General features: G+C 42.5%; 1 protein-coding gene across 2 annotated transcripts in view; it reads right to left on the reverse strand.

Annotated features, from left to right (window-relative positions):
- Positions 1-1495: 1495 nt before the first annotated feature.
- ZMAT4 (zinc finger matrin-type 4) overlaps positions 1496-21618 on the reverse strand; it is a 352855-nt gene continuing 332732 nt past the window's right edge. For both annotated transcript variants that reach the window (XM_082444191.1, XM_082444190.1), the window contains one exon: positions 1496-9061. In XM_082444191.1, coding sequence (XP_082300317.1) covers positions 9046-9061 — 16 coding nt within the window. In that variant the 3' untranslated portion in view covers positions 1496-9045. The remainder of the gene's footprint in view (positions 9062-21618) is intronic.

A 21618-nucleotide genomic window follows, 5' to 3' on the forward strand; every position in this document is an offset into this window, starting at 1 on the left:
TCAATAATCAGCCTGATTCCAAGCGGATGGACTGGGGGGAGCCAGAGCCTGAAAGCTGCTGAGCACCGGGCCCCAGGGTGGGAAAGCTCGACTCCCCTGCCCTGCTCTCCCTGCTGCTTCTGATCTGAGGAATGAAGACCCCGCCTCTTCTGTTTCTCATACAGACGTTTCCTAACACGCCTAAAACCAGGCTGGAGGGTGCTGCCTCCTTGCTTCTCAAAGGGCTCTCTGGTGCGTGCTGTTTTCCTCTGACTCAAGCCTGGGAGAAGCAACAGGACGTGCTGCTTGGGCTGCGGCAGGTGGTCATGGGGTGACGCTTGAAAATGATGGATGGTGGCCACACACCTGAGTTTTTGATGACACCTAGGCTGCAGAACAGTCTACAGACCGTCACCGTGGCTGGGATGCCACTTTTCCTCCTGCTGCCCTTGAGCTCCACGGTGATTTGATCCTGGAGTCCGTGCTCTTTCTTTAGTTATGGCTAAATTGTTTGACATATTTGGTTACAAAATTAAAGTGCTTTCTCACTGTCAGTTGAGACCTGGGACGCACCGGACAATTGCGGGGTCACGAAAATGAAAAAGCCGTGAGTCGGAGCCTTGTCGTAGGAGAGGTGAATGGTGACAGCCCCAAGGTATCCTCCTGTCACTGCCAAGTGCACAGAGTAAAATGCCAGAAACCCTCTGGACATCTTTGGGAGTTTTTGATAGTGTAATATTGTGGGCAAAGTAATTGCAAACTTCATTTAGGATGCAGGTGGCATCGGTGTTGCCCTCCTGTGATCTGGTCGTATTAATTTTTCTGAGTTGCTTTAATTCACATTCCTGAAAGCTGAAGTAACCCTAACGGAGGAGGTATTACTTCAGCACACCGTACCACAGTAAAAGGCATGATCGCTTTCTTTACTATTCCATCGACTTCCTATTTGACACGGAAATTGAGACCATCTTGTCCATACCTCCCCTACTGTTTTACCCAAGAAATCTGGGCTTAGAGAGAGCAAAGCGGCTTGCTTTATAAAAGCCCCAATACCTCTCCTGGCAGAGCCTGGCTAAAACTCCTAAATTTCCTACATTTCAACTCCCTTCTTGCACCTTAATGCCGCCTAATTCATAGAGTTTCAAATTAAATTTACGATCATTTCTGTTAAGTATTTAACTTCACATCATTGAAGCCGTGAAGATGTATCTATATTTAAAATGTGCGTGGATCTTATAAAGCCATAGCTGTGTTTCCCCCCACTTGTCAGGACTATCAAGGCCCCATCCACTGATGATGAGAAGAATATCAGGAAGAGGGTTGTAAGCTAAGGATGGCTGGTGCAGAGAACGAACAGGAGAGCAGGACCCCTGTCTTCAAGGAAGGAGTCAGTAGGACACGTCACCAAGATGGAGGGAGCTGGTGAAATGGACACACCTTCTTTGTTGGGATCAGACTCCAGGAATGCGGACCAAGGAGCCAGGTTCTGCACAGAGCAGTTGGCAGCTAGACACGAATCGAGGGCTGTCCAGAGACAATGCAGCCTGATATGCTTGGAATATTTAGTCTGAAAAGTTCAAGTCCAGCAGGCTCCAAGCAAAAGGCTATGGTACGCGTCCAAACCGCACTGATTGCCGGGTAGAGCTCTCATTGGCTCGGGGACTGGGTCGGGTGGGACTCCTAAACCCACTGTGTCCCTAACGGGACTGGGCAGAACTAAGTAGCTCCAACCCCGCCAGGAAGCACTCATCCACCTCCAGTGATGAGGATTCCGGCCATGCTTCTCTAGCATCTGTGCTGTGAACTTGAACCAGAGGGCAGATTTCTGAGCAGACACATAAGGAATTCTAGTCAGCTAACAATTAAAAATTTGGGGTGCCAAGGGGCAGACATATTTACAGAGCTGGGTCCTTTGATCTCATGTCCATGCATAGTCAGCTGACTTTCTGGAGTTGGGGGCTCATGTGTAATGAGCTGATTGATGCAGTGGGTTAGGCTCAAGCTCACAAAGTTTATGACTCAGCAATGTCTGTCTGACATTTATTACCACTCAGACTGGCAGTCATAAATCCAGCTTCATTTTTACAGTTAAATGGCTCCTCTCATGAGACAAAGGAACAAAAGGGAGTAATCCACAGCTGTGCTATTCATCTTGCATCTTATCAAAAATAGAAAAAAAGTATAGAAATGAATAGGTCATGCTGTAATAGATTCATATTTATGTGCATACACGCATGTACACTATATTACAAATACTGTATAAAAACATATGCTAACCTCTGCTCCGCCTATGGAAATATGTTGAGGAGATGCGTGTCTTATCTCTCTGTGTTTAGAGCCAAACTGATCATGAGCACTCCTTGGTAGCTGCAAGTGTGGATCCTGGTTCAAGGTAAAAGCCCAACAGGCAGACAGAGCTACTGGAAGAGATGCTTGGGGGGAGGGGTGGCTGGCAGAGATGCTTGAACCTGGGGATGGGGGAGGGGTGCAGCGGGAGTGAGACAGATGAAGGTGCCTCTGGGGAATTCACTTTGACAGCTTCTGGAAAGCTTTGGGCTCTGCTCTTCTGGGAAGCTCTTTCCCACTGGAGTTATACTAGCTGCAACCTTCTTCTATACAAGGTTCTATCTCATCAAGTGTTTTTAAAAACAAGAATGGTCAAAATGAGAGAGATGGGCAAGATAGTCGTAAAGGCCTTTTCCAACTCACACTGAATGGCTCTGTTTTACATTAAACAATTATTAGCTAGTTGGATGGTAGAAGGAGGGGAGAAGAAGAAATGCATATAGTTAATTTGTTCAATTTTTACAACCCTATAATACAAGTATCATTAGCTCCACCTTAAACACTGAGAAACTGAAGCTCAGAAAACTTACATAACTTGCCCAAGATCATAGAGCAAATAAATGGCAGAACTGTATTCTAAATTCAAGTTATTTTAAACTCCTTATCATTTCTTTTATAGTGTCTCTTTTGTCTGGAATTTTTTATTCAATAAATAATTACTAAATCAATATATGCACATACGATAAACATAACCCATACAACCACTTTAGTCCTTGTTATAAACTGAATTACTAGAGTTTGCAAAAAAGATAAATAGATTTTGGTTTTGGTTTTTTCCCTCCTCGGGTATCCATCTCTATTCTCGAAAAATAGAGCTTTGGCTAAAGAAGAATGATTGCAAAGGAAAACTGGTTTGTTCTCTTCAAATCCCATCAACATCAGATAATATCAGATATTTCCTAAAAGTAGGAACTGTACTCTGTCTTGCATTCAACATCTGCAGAGATAAGGCCCTACAGTAACCAAGACATGTGTTACTGTACAAAAATGGGTAAGGACTGAGTCCAAATCCACCCAGAGAGAGCTCACCATTCATCTGGGAAGATAGGCAGTTTCTGAACCAGGGGGTCACTGGAAAATAACTCAAGTATTTAGTTCATCTGCATCTCAGTACCGTCAAAGAAGTAAATGGTTGATGGAATCCCTGGGTGGAACACTCAGTTTATTATAAACCCCCATGGGTGGCTTGTAAAGGGTACCTGATTAGCTTTCATCACAATTAAACTCTCTATACCTAAAGGGCACTGAGAGATGGTAGCTTATATAAAGAGGTAGGAGATGAGCTCGTAACTGGCCTCAAATTAAGTGGTAAAGAACAAGATAATGAAGACAGAGGCTTTAAAAAAGATACCTAGTCAAAAGTAGAAACTTGTTGGCTTTTAAAAAATATGTCTCCAAAATGCCAAGTATTCTCCATACACTGACTGTATTTCCTTTTACTAATCACTTTTTTTAACAGCAACATGCTCTAGTTAAGCAAGAGGGGTGGAGAAAAGTACACGCCACTGAGGAGTTCTGAATGCGTGGTCCTTGTTGCCAATTAACATGAAAGCTGAAAGAGAAAAGAAGATTGAATGTGGAAGAAAAAAGGAAGGAAAACTCAAACCATTCATTAATGCTCCTCCAGCTGACTGTGGACCCCCGGAGGCCAGAGGATGTTTTTTCTCTACTGGGTGTGATCTTCCTAATGCTTTGACAGTTCTCAGAGTTTCTGCAGGTAGCCTTCCTTGCAAGATGACTGCCCTTCTTTCCATTATTCTCAAGCTCCACCAAAGAGATGATCTTTTTGACAAAAGAGGAAAACATCCCTACTACCTTGCTTATACATATGCAGCATTCATAATTTTCTTGGAACTAATATTAGGGAGGCCAATCACATCCTTCCATTCTGAGCTTCTTCAAACCATTTACGGCCAGATTAGTAAACTGATGGGACATGGGGTTGACCCAGCATGGCAACTCTTTGAGTCTGAGTGATAAAATCATTAGTACTGATGCTGTTATGAATACTGATTAACACTCCATCCAGCTCTGAAGACAATATCAAGAAATATGAGAATATACAATAAGAAACTGATTTTAAAGTAGGACATTTGGTCACTGAGTTGGCCGCCACAAGGAAACCTTATCTTGCCCATCACTGGTGGTCTTACAGTCAGACTTTTAATCATTTCAAGTAGAAAATGCACTGAGAGTTCTCAAAATAGCAAGGATGAAAGAGAGGAGTCCATGACTGTGTATAGCAATTTCTCTTTTTTCCCTTTAATTAAGAAATGAATAAATTTAGCAGCCAAATGCACTACACTGTACATTGCTTCAACTTTCTGAAGTTGAATCAGCCCTTGCTGATCCTGGTGACCACCTGTGGGATGAGAGAACTTGAGCTTGGACTTCAAAGAACCACTGTTGGTGTGACAGTTTAGCACACGACAAATAGTTTGACTGTTCTTCACAATGGTAACCTGTGCATGATAGCTGGAGGTCGGGGAACAGGGAAAATTAGGGTTTTTTTTTTCCTTCACTCATGATTTGAAGATTATAGAATGTGGTTTTTAAAGGTCAGAATGAATTGCTAATGAAGTTGAGACATTTGAAATTAGCAAATAAAACTGCTCCTCAGAATGGTGACTAAGGAGTAATTAATCATACAGGGAAAAATGGTAACCAAGTAGAGCCAGCAGGAAAATTTCTTTTTAACACATTGCCATTGAGCCTTCAAATGACATTACGAAGAAGCTGTCAGATTTTAATTCCTTTCCTTTCTCTTAGGCTATATCCTTTTTTAAAAAAAACAACCAGTGTTCACCATTTTTCTAGGAAGAAACAAACCAAGGCAGACATTCTTCTGCCCAGTCTCTCTTGCAGGGAGGTGTTCCAAAACATATGGACTAATCATGACTCCTCCCTCTTTAACTCAACATGGGAAGGAATTAAGGGTTACGTTATATAGGCATAACCTTCACCCCATTCTAATTGATTTTTCAACAGAAATCACTGACCATTTTTGGCATTTAAACTATTATAGTGCAAATGATTTAATACACTCTTTAAAGTAAGTGTTGACCTCCTCTCCACCCCACGTTGGAGAACACCTGCTTTAAAATCTGCTTAAGAAAACATTTTGGTTTTGCTTCTAGGTACTTTTTGTTTCCTTAGGGGCTACGTTTGCCAGACTTGAGTTAGATGCTCTAAGTCCATGCTGGGACTCTCAAAATTTCATTTCACATCAAAATATTTGTATATGAAAATTCAAGTCAAATTTATCAACATGAAGATAACAATGAAATAACCAGATAGTTCATTTGACATGTGTATCTTAAACTAGAAAACTAAGGCAACATTTATCCAGAGATTTATATTTTTAAGCACTTGACATGTATTAATTAGCAAATCCACACCACAAACCTATGAGGTAGTTTAGCATGACTTTAGGATGAATAAATTAGGTAAGAAGCAGGAAAAGAAAAAAAATCCATCCCCACAATAGTATGTTGATCAGACCATTCTCATTCTGGTGACAAAAGAACAACCATCGATTCTTTGTACGATCTGGTCAAATGAACGATGAATATTTAGCTTGGATGGAACATAGAAAGGGTAGTTACTTTATTACCTGACAGTTAAGAAAGGTTATTTTCTTATTGGAGTTCCAATACACTGTGCTCATGTGACCTGTCAGAAACTCCTCACTCAAAGATCAGCTTCGGAAGAGGTGTGAGACCTGCCCACCCCAATGACCCCAGGGCTCAAATTTCCCAGTGGGAGTATTAGCATTTTTTCATCTATCTCATGTTTTTCTTCCCTTGGTCTGATTGGTCTAATAAACTCAGGTCAATGGAAAGGTATGAAGACTCCTGCAGTTCCCATGTATGTTTATATGTCATCTAAAAGGTAAAGGAAAAACAAATTCTATTGGTCTTTGTAGTCAAGCAACTGCTGATGAGTTTTGTTACTACTTTTATCAGCCAAAGGGATCACTGGAGTCCTCTCTACTTAGCAGATTGCTTTATGATCATATTTATGAGTGTGTTGGGCTGCGGAGACTATGTGCAATGAAAGCTCATTAACTTGGGTCTCATTCCTGTGGCATTTGTGGCCAATGGCCCAGGAGCCAGCCTGAAGGTTTCCTCTGTAGTTAAAGAAGAAAAACTCTGCAAAGCAAGTGCACTACATGCCCAGCACTGTAGGAGATTCTATCTCTCTGAGAAGACATGGACTATTTCAACCACTTAGCAAGGATCCTTTTAAATACAAACATTTCACACTAACATAAGAACACCATTAGGCTTGTGTGTTAACTCCGAACCATTTTTCTCTCATGGGAGTCAAACTTCAAATGGGCATTCGCTGGTTAGTCTAGTTGACATGGCTACAAATACTCTGGAACAGTGCAAATACTTTAAATATTGATAATTTGGATCTTCTCACTCTTTCAAATAGATAGCATTCTCCCCCAGTTCCCTTGAATTGAGATTTTACAGGAAATTCCTGGACTCTTCTCTTTCCCGGAATCTCTGCTGTAATCAGAAGGTCCTTCCAGAGCAGCAGATCTGCAAGGGGCTCTTCCTCTCCACCAGAATTAACTCGGCTATTTGAAAATAGTTCCCTTACATCTCAGTTCCGTTGTTCCTAACGAAATTGGAAGGTAAGACACGACCTAATTAAACAAGTATAACCATATCCCCCAAAAAAGGAACAGAAACAACAAGTAGCTAGCTTCCCCAGCAGAGATGCTTCCATTCAAGACTTCCCCAAATATAAATAACATTCATCACAGAAAACATCACCTCCATGGTACACTGGAATGACAGTTCCCTTTATCTGCAGGGGCAGAAAAAAAAGAAATTTGAAAACAAACCACAGACCTCTGGCAGGGTATTCACTTGCACTGGACAGGTTGCCAAAGAGCAATGGTATTTAGATGAGGAATTCTGAAATAATCTGATTATTATATCTGGGAGCTTATCTATAAAGGGTGTGGCACAGCCCTTCTGAAAAGCAAAAGAGATCTACGTTCATAGGCGTGTCTATATTGTTATTAACAACAATAACAACAACAACAAAAAACGCTTAAGGATATGAGCTCGCTCACAAACAGAAACAGACTGTTTTTCTTTCTTTCTTTTCTTTTTTTTTACTTGGACAATGCTTATTTTACAGCAGAATTGACAAAGAAAGCCTTATTTTACACACTTGAAGAAAAGTCATCATTGGAGGTTTGTACCTCTTTTGTGTGCTTTCCAAAACAGAAAAATAGATTGCTTCCTTTCAAAGCCTTCTTCCTTCCCAAGGGATGGCCCATGACTGGTGCGGCTGGCGCGGCCTCTTTTCTCTGCAGACACAGAAACTGACAAGCCTGGTCTCTCCTGAGTGGACCCTTCTCAAGAGAACGGTGCCAAATTGCAAACACCTCCATAACAACGCTGTGCATGCCTAAGTCACTTCATTTATTGCTCACTGAGTTTTAACGACCTCAGCTCTCTGTGGAAAAATCACAGACATACAGAAAATCCTGACACCAGGAGATCAATCGGCTGGAGTCACAATGTACAAAGGGCAACCCCAGCCAGGCCCTAAGAAGCATCCAGAATAGAAGCATTTAAATGCCCAGCTTTGCAGCCAGCCTGTAGGACTCCAAATCCACTCGCCATGGAGAAGATTTCAACCTAGAAATTTAACCCTCTGAGATAGTCCCCATCAGAGAGTAATGGTTTTCCAGTCTGCCATATTGGCCAGTGGCGTTCTCTCCAAAAAAGTGGTTGAATCTCAGTTCAGCAAAAGGACTTCAGTGAGAGACAGAGGAATAGGTGACCTCAGTACCCAAGGCGGTCATCTGTTCAGAATTCACTCACTTTTTTCCAAATCATCAGTGCCCTACACTAAAGCCCACAATTCAGGCCAACTTCATAAAAAGCCTTCATTTATTTCCCTCTCATATGGGGTTGATCATTCTTCTTTTGAATGCCTTTGGGAAAACATTTCATCAAGGTCAACTGCTATTAAGACATTTTTGCCTAAGAGGATCATCATGCAGGCAAACTAATTCTTTTCCTAAGCTATTATTTTGGCAGCTTGCAAAAGAGGACTTGGCTTAACCTTGAGAAACTGTTGTTTGAATGATCAGAAAAAAAAGATGAGGATTCCTCCTTGATTCCCCTCTTCATTCTTGTTCAGATGGCAAAGATGGCTCACATTTTTGACGGTGAAATGAGAGTTTGTGTCCATTATATATTTTCTACTAATAGTGATTTGTCTGGTTCTGTGCACATTGCCACCAATCATGTCAACAAGATGAAAAAATAAAGTTTATTTCATGATTGAAGTGGTTTACATCTCGATCCGCAAGGATTTAACAGAATAATTATACGTTGAAGAAATCTGAGAATAAATTGGAAATTGAGATTTTCCACTGTCTTTAAGTTTGAATGACGCTCCCGCTGTTTGCTATAGGATTATAATTGAGAACATGTGCTAAATATATTATCAGGAAAGAATTTTAAAAAACCATCCAAATATCATAACTTACCACAAAATTAGAAAAAAGAAAGAAAGAAAGCTCATTCACTCTCCAAAACTTAAATTAGTCATATGTTAATCTGTGAATCCTCATAAGAAATGTTCATTGTTCAAGAAAGAATCTTCTTCTGGTGGCTGGTAAGCGATTCTCCACGGCACAGAAATCCTGACTTATTTTTCCTTATCTCTCGATTGATGTTTTCACTACTTATTCTTCAGGCTATAAAACAGAAGGAAATACAGTCTTACCTTCTTTCATAATTACATATTCCCATCTATCCCCTCACCCCCCTTTCCCTCTCTTTCTCTTAAGCTCTTCCCATCCCCCATACCACTTTAGCCATCAAATTAAAATAAAGCTGAATTGATAACGATGAATCTTTTAAGTTCTAAATAACATGCATATATAATAATTCAATTACCAATGTCACTTCAGTGTATGTAGAAGAAAACAGATATCTCTATACTGGCAATCCAGACACTAAATTCATTCTGAAAGTTCTTTAAAATTAAAATAATAAATTGAATTTTATATATGGCATATTGCAAGCACCCATCTTTAAGTTTCAGGTATCACTCTTTGCCAAACCCTCTTTTGGGGAGGGAAGAACAACATTATAGCATTTAGATTTCAAAGAAGTATAAGCCCCCTTCAATTCATTCAAATTTTCAGTTGGATAAATAGGAAGAAATTGTTTCTGGTTTTACTCTCAAAAGTATAGATTTAAATCAAATAGATAACTAATTTTTAGTGGGTTTTTAGTTGTGTTTTCCTTTATGGTAAGAAGATACCTCCATGTATTACATGCTGACCATGTGTCAAAACTTTCACATTTATTTTACATGATAATTTAATCCCCTCATCCACCTTTAATGTCATTTCTCCCCATTTTAAAGGTGAGAGCACTGAGGCTGAAATTGGCTAAGTTAATGGCCCAAGGTCATCAGCTGTCAAGCGTGGGAGTTGAACTCTAGGAAAGATCAGAATCAAAGGCAAAAGAGCTTGTTGACATGATGTGAAGGGCATTTTTCTCACAGTATTGAAGGTATCCTCTGGCTGCAACTAGGCTGCCAAAAGAGTATCTTCTAACAATTGCCATTGACCCTAAAGCTATATTTTAGTGGGGAGGGCGGCAAAGTGCTGGAGCATGTCAAAATCCTTGCATAGATTTTCCTATCCCTCAACACTAAGATCTAAATATCTTAGTGGAAATCTGGTAAATGAAAATTCACATGCCACAAAGGAATAATCTTATCACTCACCTAGAAGCACACAGCATATCTTGACATTTTATTTTCCAAAAAACAGTGCTGTCATAAAATATTCTTAGGACCTGAGTAAGAACTGAATGCTGTTGGGATAATGCAGACCAAAAGAAAATGGAGACTACCTGCATTTTTTGGGTAAAAATAGCTTTGAAATTTTGCCTTGGAATGACCCTGGTAAACACTGATGCTTTTTAATAGTTGTTATAAAAAGAAAAATCCTGTTTTAGAATCTCATATTCAGTTTCTGCTACCATCCGGTCATGACCTAAGGAAATTCTATAGTCCTTGTCATCTTCATGAATTAATGTGACATAAAGGTTGGAAGTTCTCACTAAGCAAACAAGCATAATCTCATTTTTAGAATCTGCAAAGATGAACACTTTTCAAATGAAAATGAGTTTGAAGTGCAGTATCTCTACATAATAGTAAGAAAACCAAATATATTCCCAGCTGAGCAGACTTCAATCATGATTACATTGTTAGAAGAAACCACAAGAGAGGTTTTTTTTTTTTGCTTTTTTTTTTTTAACTTATAGTAAAAGTGGTACGTTAAGAACATAATCCTATAATGAGGAAAAATAGTACACTCTTCTTTTTTATGGTCAGAATAATTATTCAGATCCTTCCTAAACACATAGAAGTAATGCCAAATTAAAATGCCTTTCAATTCCATACAGCTTTTATAATTATTCAGCCGTTACTGGTTACTGTTATTATTGCTGGAAAGGCTCTTTCATATTTTAGTCAGCATCCCATTTGATACAAAAGAACATGGAAATTTTTACTGCTATTAATAAATATGCAGTCATCCAATCCAAGGAGAAAATTCTTTTCCATCCGAGAGATAAGCTGCATAATTCATGTATTTTCAGAAATTTCTTTAAATAGAAAATTGAAGAAAGGCATAGGGAAAAAAAGAATTCATTACATAGCTTCCATTTGTGGGGAGGGACAGTCTTTGTTTTCTGAGTCTTCAGTGTGATTCAATTTGAAGAGACAATTTCCATTGCATGGTATTCATACCAATCACACTCACAGAGCTCACTTTATTTTCGACTTATATCATGGTACAAATGATGACAATGTGGGCTTTGTGTCATTGTCTAAAAAAAAACCCCAAAACCCTGTAATTAAAGATTCCTGGGACTTTTCTCAGGGTCTTAGAATGCAGTGAGAAAAGCTTAGAACAATGCGGGATGGATATCTCTGATCTTCAAGAAGAGAAGGTTCCACGTCAGGGGGTTTGGGGTCCCATCTGCCTTCTTCCCTGTCGGAGTTCCTGCCTTAGGAGGGGTGTGATGAGCTTGCAGGCAGGTCTTGGATTCCAGGGTCCCAACCAGATGAAAATCACATGTGCAGGACCAGTTAGTGAAAAAAGCTTTTCTTTCCACTAATCACGCCTTTCACAGATCTGACCAGGAAGGTCCAGAGAGCAAGGATGTTGGAACGGGCTGCAAGATAGAAGTCTTATGTCATCTGATAAGGACTTAATACCTGAAAAGGAGTCTTAAATACTGAAATTAAACTGTTCTTACCATTGAAAATGACCAGAAATGTACACAGTCTTCTTAGATATTATCAAGGAGAGAGACAGGAGGACAGAAAGTGCTCAGACCAAGTGTGTTTAAAGTGGTGACTAGAGAAAAATGTAACGAATCATTAATCCCAGGCTGAATTTAGGCTGTTAGATAAACCAATTAAAAAGCAGAGTGAACATCCTCAGCTCTGATCAAGCCCAGTTTCTGACAGCCAGGAAGCAAGTTTACAGTGACATGAACCACGAAGTCGTGAGCCGTGGCTTATACGAAATGATATGGCCAGGATTCATCAGATGAGGAGTTATGTTCCAGAGTCTTCCACAAACATGTTGCTGGACAGTTGTGACTTTGAACTTTTTCAGCCTGCTGTCTGTGTCTTGAAGGACGTCCAAGGGCTTGTCATCTTTGCCCAATTTATTAAGATAGTTACAATGTTATTACAATTATGTTTCCAGATTAAATTATGTTTCTATAACTGAACATCTCCCAATCTCTATTCTTTCTTTTCCTGCATTCCCTAACTTGGCAAATAAGAATCAAGGGCAGAAATTCGGGGCTTTCCCTGACTTATTTCTTTCTCTCCCTCACCCCATAACCAATCAACCACAAATCTCATTGGCTTCCTGATTCGCTCATCAACATGTATTTCCTCGGCATCCCCTACCCACCCATGCCCTATTCCAGGACTTTGACATTGCACGGTCTTCCATCTGGCAGCTTTGCAACCAGCTCTGCTGCTTCCTCGCACTGGGGTACTGACTTACTAAGTTCCCATCACCCACTGGAGAAAAATATAATCACAAGGTTCCTCTGCTATGTGACTGCTGCCCGCTTCTCCAGCTCCATCTTTTTGTCAGTCACCTTCATAATCACCCTGAGCTCTGATCACAGAGAACTACCTGTGGTTTCTGAACCGGCCAGACTCCCATGTGCTTCTACAGTCTGCACAGCCTCTTCTTCTTGCCCGGGAACTCATCCCCGGCAGCTGCTCTCATCCCACTTAGTGGAAGCATATTTCCTCAAGATACCCTTTCACGAAATAACCCTGGCAAGATGTAACACAATAAGAAATGTATCTGGAATCTTTTGAGCAACCACTTAGGAGTAGAGAACAAAACCCCAAGAAAATGCCCAAGCGACAGGAAGTGACTGGTAAACTGCTACGCTTAAGACAAGGGGTGCAGTGTGTTTTGCTTCTGAGAGGGGTGAATGGCAGGGAATGAGTGGGGTGGGGAAAAAAGGGGAGAAGAGAAAGAGAATGAGGGGGAAGGGGATGAAGCACGGAGAGAGTAGAACCAAGAAGACAGCTTTGTTCTGTGCACGGCACTAACTCCATGATGACCTTCAAGAGTTGTCTAAACAAATAAAATACTTGCAAAGTGTTAATTATTAGTGGAAGTCTATGTAGTCTGATTGATATGGGGGGCACTCCATAGTTATAGGGGGAGAAAGATGCAGAAAGACCACAAGACATTGGAAGTTAAAAGTACAGAAGGGCTTTGCATCCTAACAGATTGTACGAACTTTGTTGGGTGGTCCTGAGCCAACCCCAGATAACTAAAAGTGGATGGGGTTCAGCTGGGCTACACAAGATGGACTTCTCCAAACCTTCTTGGAAATGCAAATCCAGTATATGTATAATCCATTACATACAGAAATAATTTAAGAAAATTCAGGCTAGATCAGAGAAAACTCAAATATTCTGAACATTCAAGGAATGGCAAATATTCCGAAGTATACAATATTTAAAATGAATGCAGCTCTACCACTGCCTAATATACCTAGTGCAGCACAATTGACAAGAATGATCTGTAATTAACTTACCAAAACACCTAAGAAAACAAGCCTCCTCGCTCATATAGAATTTGCATTGTTTATATGCAAATGAATGCTCCTGATGTGTTTGAGAACAATTTGTTCCCTTAAGAAGGCAAATATTCTCTTTATAATCCTGTTTACTCTATTCCTTTGCTTTGCAAAACATTTTTCATAAAATCACAAAATGATGAAATGTTAGAGGCATCTAACATTTCTCAGGGAACATGTTGGGGAGTCCAAAGTCCTCGTTGTACAGAAGAGAAATTCCGTGGAGCCCCGGGCCCCATTACCCTCAGCATTCCCGAGGTCTGCACCCCACACCCTGAGCCCCCATTCCCCCAATGCTGGCGTTCTAGCCACAGCTGAGGCAGATGCAAACAGAGCAAGAAACCTTCAAAGCACTAGATATGGGGGCATCACCAGGACCCATCAGCCTCCTAGACTGAGGCAAGAGATTCCAGTACCATTTCCTTATAGAACTCTAGGCCTTGTTAATCCCTGTTTGTTTCTAAGCCCCAGCTCCTACTTTATCTCCCGCAGGAAATCTTTCCTGACTCTCTCTTCCCCCTACCCCACCCTGATTAGGTGCCCACCTTAAGTGCTTTCCTCTATTGTTCTTCTAACCACATCCTATGGCCATCTCGCATTTACTTTCTGACCCCCTGCAAAGAAGCCTGGGACTCTGTCCATTTCTGTATTTTCAATGCTTGGGATAAGGCCTGACACAGGACTTACTGATGCATGAGCTTCTCCAAATAAATCCATGAAGAAAAACCAGAGAGGGAATCATCATCTCCTTGGGAAGGAACCTAACTCAGATTCACACAGTCCTCATTTCCTGTCCTATCCTGGCCAAGTCCGCTCCCATCCTGCATTTTCAGACAAGAAACACAATTAAGAATTCAAAGCATCTCTATCTCTATTCTTATCTTCTTCTACCCCTCTTCTTATAGCTTCAAGGGACTTCTGATCTAAAGTTAGGAAACTTGGTTTTAAATTCCAGCACCAATTGCTACTACCTGGATATTTGTGTACCGCATTTTCAACTTTTAGTCTCAGTTTATCCATCTATAATACAAAGACACCAAGAATACCTTCCACATGGGGGTTTCAGGAGGATTAAACGAGATAACATGTATGAATATGTCTAGTAACCACTAAAGTTTAGAAATTCGAAGGTCCTTATCCTTGATCTTAGCCACTTGAAAGAAACATTTCTGATGCAGGTGCTATATAATAAGGAATTTAGCTGGGTTTCGTCCCAGGTTTTGGGTGGAGGTCCTAAACCCTTAGAGTTCCCTAAGTGATAGGAGGGTCTTTGGTATTCATGGTGGGCCCTGATAGTTTATCCTAATAAGGTGACTCATGGTGAGTCCCAGGCTAATTTCAGGATGGGTGCTGGCCATGCCTGAAAGACCAGCCATGCGATTAGAGGGTTGAGGCGCTCAGCCAAATGGTGCTACACTGACCGCAGGGGAGGGGAGGGAGGCTGGAGATAGAGGTCAGTCATGCGGCCAATGATTCAATTCATCATACTGAAAAAAACAAAACCCCAATAACAACCCTGGACACTGAAGCTCAGTTAAGCTTCCTTGTTGGTGACCACATCAATGTGCTCGGAGGGTGGGTGGTACCCCCAATTCCACAAGGAGAGGGCATAGGAGCTCTGCATTTGGGACCCTCCCAGAACTCACCCTGTGCATCTTGTCTGCTCCTGATTTCTATCCTTTATAATAAAACTGTAATCATAAGTCTAGTGCTGTCCTGAGTTCTGCAGTTCCTTCTAGTGAACTGTTGAACCTGAGGGCGGGGGAGGGACCCTGGAATTTGTAAGCCCTTGGCCAGAAGCACAGATAGTCTGGGGAACCCCCGCACTTGCAGCTGGTGTCGGAAGTGAAGGTGGCCTGATGGAGGATTATGCCTTCGCCTCGTGAAGGCTTTGCTGACCCCAGGTAACTAGTGCCACAACTGCACTGCAGTACCGCAATAGCAAACCTCTCTGGCTCTGCTTCTGGTTTAGCGGACAGCACCCAACCCCACCTCCGTGTGGGACAGGCACCGAGCAGGTGCAGGGGGCAGGCCGGAAGCTTCTCTGCAGTGGCAAATAAGGCAGAGGCAGCTCTGTAGTTGTCAGAGAGTGAGCTCCACCATCGAATGCTGGACTTCAAATCCCAGAGCCGGCACTCATGGGCTCTGTGGCCTTTACCTCTGTTTCCTGATCCATAAGATGGGGATGATATAATAATAGCATAACAGCTCACAGGGCTGTTTCCAGATTAAGTGAGTTGGGCTTCCCTGGTGGTGCAGTGGTTAAGAATCCGCCTGCCAATGCAGGGGACACGGGTTCGAGCCCTGGTCCGGGAAGATCCCACATGCTGCGGAGCAACTAAGCCCGTGCACCACAACTACTGAGCCTGAGCTCTAGAACCCACGAGCCACAACTACTGAGCCCACGAGCCACACTACTGAAGCCTGCACGCCTAGAGCCCGTGCTCCGCAACAAGGGAAGCCACCGCAATGAGAAGCCCGCACACCGCAATGAAGAGTAGCCTCCGCTTGCTGCAACTAGAGGAAGCCCGTGCGCAGTAACGAAGACCCAACACAGCCAAAAATAGAAAAAAAAAAAAAAAAGATTAAATGAGTTAACACCTGTAAGTATTATGTATCTCGTGCACATGGAACAAGGAATACATGTGGTCTCTCATTATCATTATTAGTACTGGTATTATTTACTCTGCTGCACGGGCCCTTGCTTTAGGCGAAGTCGATTACTGTGGCTGACGTAACTGGTGGGAACAGAGGCAGGGTGTAGAAGGGAGACATGCCTTCTAGAACCCAAGGGCATCTCTGCTTCTATGTGTTTCCAGAGTCATGAAAGGTCATGGGAAACCACAGAGTATAACATAAAGATACTGGGGGTAGGAGGAATGCTAATATTTGATGGGTTTACAATGTCCCCTCCGGCAGGAAAAGAAAAAAAAAAGGTCTAAAGTGGTCTAGACTACACTGTGGTACCCAGTATCTATATGTGGTATTTAAATGTAAAATAATTACAATTAAATAAAATTAAAAATTTATTTCCTCAGTCACACGGGCCACATTTCAAGCTCTCCGAAGCCACTGTACCTGGTGGCTACTGCATTGTATAGAGTAGATACGGAACATTTCTATCGCCACAGGATCTTCTATTGGACAGTGATGGTCTAGAACCATCAGAGTATCTGCAATCAGAGATGTTTTGAAACATAAATCAGAGTTCTTTTTAAAAAAGTTCTGTGACCATTTAAAACCCATCAATTTCCCCTCAAATGTAAAATAAAGTGAAGAAAAACAATGGGTGCATTTCACGGACAGACTGACCATCACTATGTTCAAATAATCTGTACTCTTCTCTCAAACACTTCAGTGGCTCTGAGTTTGGGATCAGGAAAGGGGAAATGTCCAAACTCCTGATATGCTGTCTTCCTCTCCTTCAGCTCTCATGCAAACAACCTGGGGCACCTGTCTTTTGACAACCTGGAGGCTAGCAATTCCCGCTAATTCCTGATATGCTCAGGTCAGCAATTTTAGAAGGGGAAAACCATTCCCCAAAGCTGGCCCTTGGGCAGAGGTGGGTCGAAGGCCGATGAAATGGAGTAGTGGAAGCAAAGGAACACATTGGCAGAAGCATGTGTTGATGGGGTTCGTGGTGAGGTCAGAGGGAAGGGAAGGACGGGGCACAGAAGTGATAAAAGCTGAAAAGCAACACTGATTGCTAAGATGGTAACTGGGAAATCTGGTGGGATGGGATATAGCCAGCTTGCAAGGGGGACGATGCCAAGATAGAGTAAGAGGGCAGGAAGCTGCTGGAGGCAACATGGGGGTCTGTACCAACACATGGGCCACGGAGGGGTCACGGAGGACCCTGGTACCCTGAGCCAGCCTGCTGGACGAACGTAACAACGCAAATTTTATAACAAGTTATTTGACAATTCTTGCATTCTTATCAAAACACCAAAACATTGTGTGATGGAACAAGTGACCTCAGAAAGAGCATTAAATTAAGATCTAGGCCTGGATTTACCACTTAATGGCTACACTGCAAGTATAGCTTCATCTCCCCAAGCCTCAGTTTTCTCAACTATTCAATCAAGAGATGGACAGGTATATTCTCTAGGCACGTTAACCTCCATCTTGCTGGAATCCTGTGGCCCGGCCAAGGTCACTGTAGTGCAGACAGACTCAACCCTTTAGGTCATCCAGCTCCAAGTTCAGCCCCATCTAAATGATCACAAACTCCAAAATGACAAATCCACAGATAGAGAAGATTCTATACCAACTTTATCCTTTCCTTTTTATTTTCCCTTCAGACTCAGTTTATTTGCTAATCAGCACCAGCTATAAACACAGTCAAACCTTTCAGCAGATGTCCAAATTCACTACGGAAAGCTGTCAGGACATTTTGCCAATAGAGCCAAACTCTATCTTATGTGCCAAAAGGCCGAGGAAGAGGACCAAGAAAGCCAGCATGTGCTCACAGAGAGCCTCTGGAGGACCGTGGTCTGGTACAGCATCCTCCAGGGCACCCAGGTCTGGACCAAAACAAAACAAAACACACACTACAAAGAGAGGGCAGTGGTGTCTGCAGTGTCTGTGGTAGGGAAACTCAAAGATGCGGAGACAATTCAGCCACATCTAGAAATCATCCTAATAAAAATATCCACCTTGATCCCCGACTTCAAACGACTCCACCCTCCATATTGTCCCCGGAGGACAGCTACGATGCAGAGTGGCGCACGCAGGTGTGGAGTCTGAAATCCAATGTCACGTGACATCCTCTATATCATGTAACTGATAGAAAATGACTTGACCTCTCTGAGCCCCAGTTCCCAAAGCTCGAAACTGAGGAAAAGATATCTTCTGCAAAGGATGTTTGTGAGGAATAAGTAGGTTAATGAAAACCCTTTGTAAACGGTAAAATGGGTGGGAAAAGCTATTCAAACGTAAATCATTAGAATTATAGCTTTGTGCAATAATGTGTCGTTACTGCTCCTTAAAGGCTATTTTATACATTTTAACTGAGATAGTGTTGTGGGAATAACATATTAGCCAACTACAGCATCATCCGTGTTTTGCTTATATGATGAATCTCTATCACTTTGGACTTCCGGGTGTCCAAGGACTTGAATCTAACGGACTTGAGCTATTGGAAACAAGATGTTCGTCAGCCTGGGGATGCTGAAAACCTTGGCCTAAGTAGTCAGGGACTGCAAAGGGCAATGAAGCCAATGGTGGAGCAAGAATGGAAGAGCAGGGAGATGGCATGGGGGTGGGTTGCCATTATGCACGGGATGGGCTGTTAAAATATAGTTTCCCCCTCACAAAGTGGTCTTGACCAGCACTAATGAACTTGGTGATCCAGCAGAGGAGATTTTTAAGCTGGGTTGAAGGTGCCATCTGGCTTCATCTTGCTGCTTATAGTAAACTGCAAGAGTAAGAAACTGAAGGAAGAACTGTTAAAAGAAAAGGAAGCAAGACTTGATGATTTTGAAAATTCTCAGCCTCTCTGGACAGAAAAAGATGCTAAAATTAAGAAATGGCTTCCAAGCACTGTCAGAAAAATGTGGTCTAGAGACAGAGCTGAATGAGACTGCAGAACCCTGGGTTAAGACTCCAAAAAGATCAAAGCATGGGCTGTTACTGGGTCCTGCACAGCAGCCTGTAAAGAGACTGAAGGTGTGCCTTCCGGGTTGTCTCAATGGGACAATTGGGCATTGACTCTTGGTCTTCTCAACAGGACCCAAAGCTAGAGGAAGGCTCTTCTCAAAGAGATTTGTGGATGTGACCTTTTTCTAGTACAGTGAACCCCGACTGGATTCACAGAAATCCCACAGAGTTTTTGAGAAAATGGTATCAGCAGAAACACTGTCATTTTGGACTAAAAGGAGTGACACAGTACAAAATGAAAAGAGTCCAGTAGACCCCAGACTTCCTACTGGCAAGAAGCAGGTCAAGCAAACTACTTGGGAGCAAGCATGTATTCGCTTTCATGAAAAAGGAGAATGACTCAGAGGACAGACCGTGGTAAGTGGCTTCTAATAGAGCTTCCAACGATCTCTGGATTCTGGTACCAATGTCCTGGTGTGATGCCCTCGCCTTGAGTGTGGGCTGGATCTCACGACTTGTTTCTAGCAATTAGGATATGGACAGTATTATTGCAAGATTAGGTTATAAGTGACTGTGATTTCCATCTCATCTCACACTCTCTCTTGCCCTCCTGCTTTCTTGTTCAGATGGTTGTGAGCTGCCCATGCCCAGAAATGCCTCTGGTCAGTATTTAGAGAGGAATAGAGACCCTCATCTCAACAATTCACAAGCTATTAGATCCTGCCCACGACCACTTGAGGGAGATTGGAAGTAGATGCACCCCTAGTGCAGCCTTGATGGAAGCCTTAGGAGAAACCCAGAGCCAGAGAACCCAGGTAAGCCATGCCTGGATTCTTATAAGGCACCAAGTTTAGGGGTAATTCGTTAGGCAACAACAGATAACTAATGACCAGTGTTATGAACTGAATTCTGTCCCCCACTCTCTCCCCTCACAATTCATATGCTGAGGTTCTAACCTCCAAAACCTCAGGATGTGACCTTATTTGGAAATAGTCACTGCAGATGTCATTAGTTAAGACGAGGTAATCCTGCAGTAGGATAGGCCTTAATTCCAATATGACCAGCATCTTTAGATGCTGGGAAAGGGGAAATTTGGACACAGATATAGGGAGAATGCCATGTGGAAATTGGAATTATGCTGCCATAAGCCAAGGAACTACCAGGGCCTAGGAGAGAGGTTTGGAACAGATTCTCCCCTAGAACCTTCAGAGGGTCCTGCCAACACCTTGACCTCAGACTTCTGGCCTCCAGAACTTGGAGACAATCAACTTCTGTCATCGAACCACTCAGTTTGTGGTACTTTGTTACAGCAGCCCTAGGAAACTAATACAGTCAGTAAGCAGAAGAAAAACGTTATAGAATATCAAGTGGGAAAAGCACAACCAAGGCATGATTTGCTCTGGTTCCAGTAATCCTCTGAAACACTGATACCCCCTCACTAAATCTTGGCCAAAAAACAAAAAAAGATCTATGTGTCCCTGTTCAAACGCCATCACTCCAGGGTCCTTCTGATCACAGGAGAAGTTACAGGACCAAGGCAGAATGGTCCTGCCTCGGACCATTCTGAGGCAGGTGGGCATGGTCCTTGCATCATGACAGTCACACACCTGGAAAAGGTAAGCAGGGTAGAGTAGCTGGAAGCATACAAATCAGAGCAAAAGCCCAGATACAGTAAAAAAGAAGATCTGGGTAAGGAGACCCCCCCCCCCTTACCCAGGGCATGCATCTCACCCCCTCTATAGATTCATTACTAAAAGAATAAAAATAAATAAAGAGAAAATGTGATTCCCTTTTGTGTAAGTTAATTTACAGCACTGGCTGACCCACTTAAAGAACCACAGGGTGAATCACTTTAACAAGAAAGACATCATCTTCTAACGGACCCCTTACATAAGCTTGGGCTCTGCCGACAGGCGCACGCCGGCGCAGCTCTGCATGTGAGCCACTGGGTTCCCAGGCGTCCAAATCCATCAGTTCTCAAACTCTACGCATATTCGCTTTCAATTAATAGACAAAAAAGAAAAAAAAAATGGATTATGAAAAATTCAGGGCTGAAAAACAGACTCTCTGATTAAAATTCATGCTGACTGCTCTCATCCAGGGCTGGCAAGTCCTGGTGGAGAAGAAAAGCCTTTTTTGTTGACTTTGTTAATACCTGAGAGGAAAGAGTGAAGAAATGAATTACATTCCACTGGTCCTCAGGGGGGAGCACCGGTTCCTGAGGCAGCATAATTATCCCTTCCAGCCCATGACCTTTACTCCTTGACGACTGGCAGGTAGGGAAGGGGGCGGGGAGCCCGGCTCTCCGAGGCTCCCTGTGAGCTAGCTGCCAGGGTCAGGAAGCACTCTGCTCTAAGCGGTCGCTACAGAAATGGAGGTTATGTGCGGCTCGTCAAGCTGCACCGAAATATGGCTCAACCGTGCATCTTCCAGATCCTCTGAACAGACTCCGACACATCCTGCTACCAGGGGTGGGTCTGAGTAGAGCGTAATTATTTTTTAAACC

Source organism: Balaenoptera physalus (genome assembly GCF_965194825.1).
Source record: "Balaenoptera physalus genome assembly, chromosome: 21".
In the NCBI taxonomy this organism is placed as follows: domain Eukaryota; kingdom Metazoa; phylum Chordata; class Mammalia; order Artiodactyla; family Balaenopteridae; genus Balaenoptera; species Balaenoptera physalus.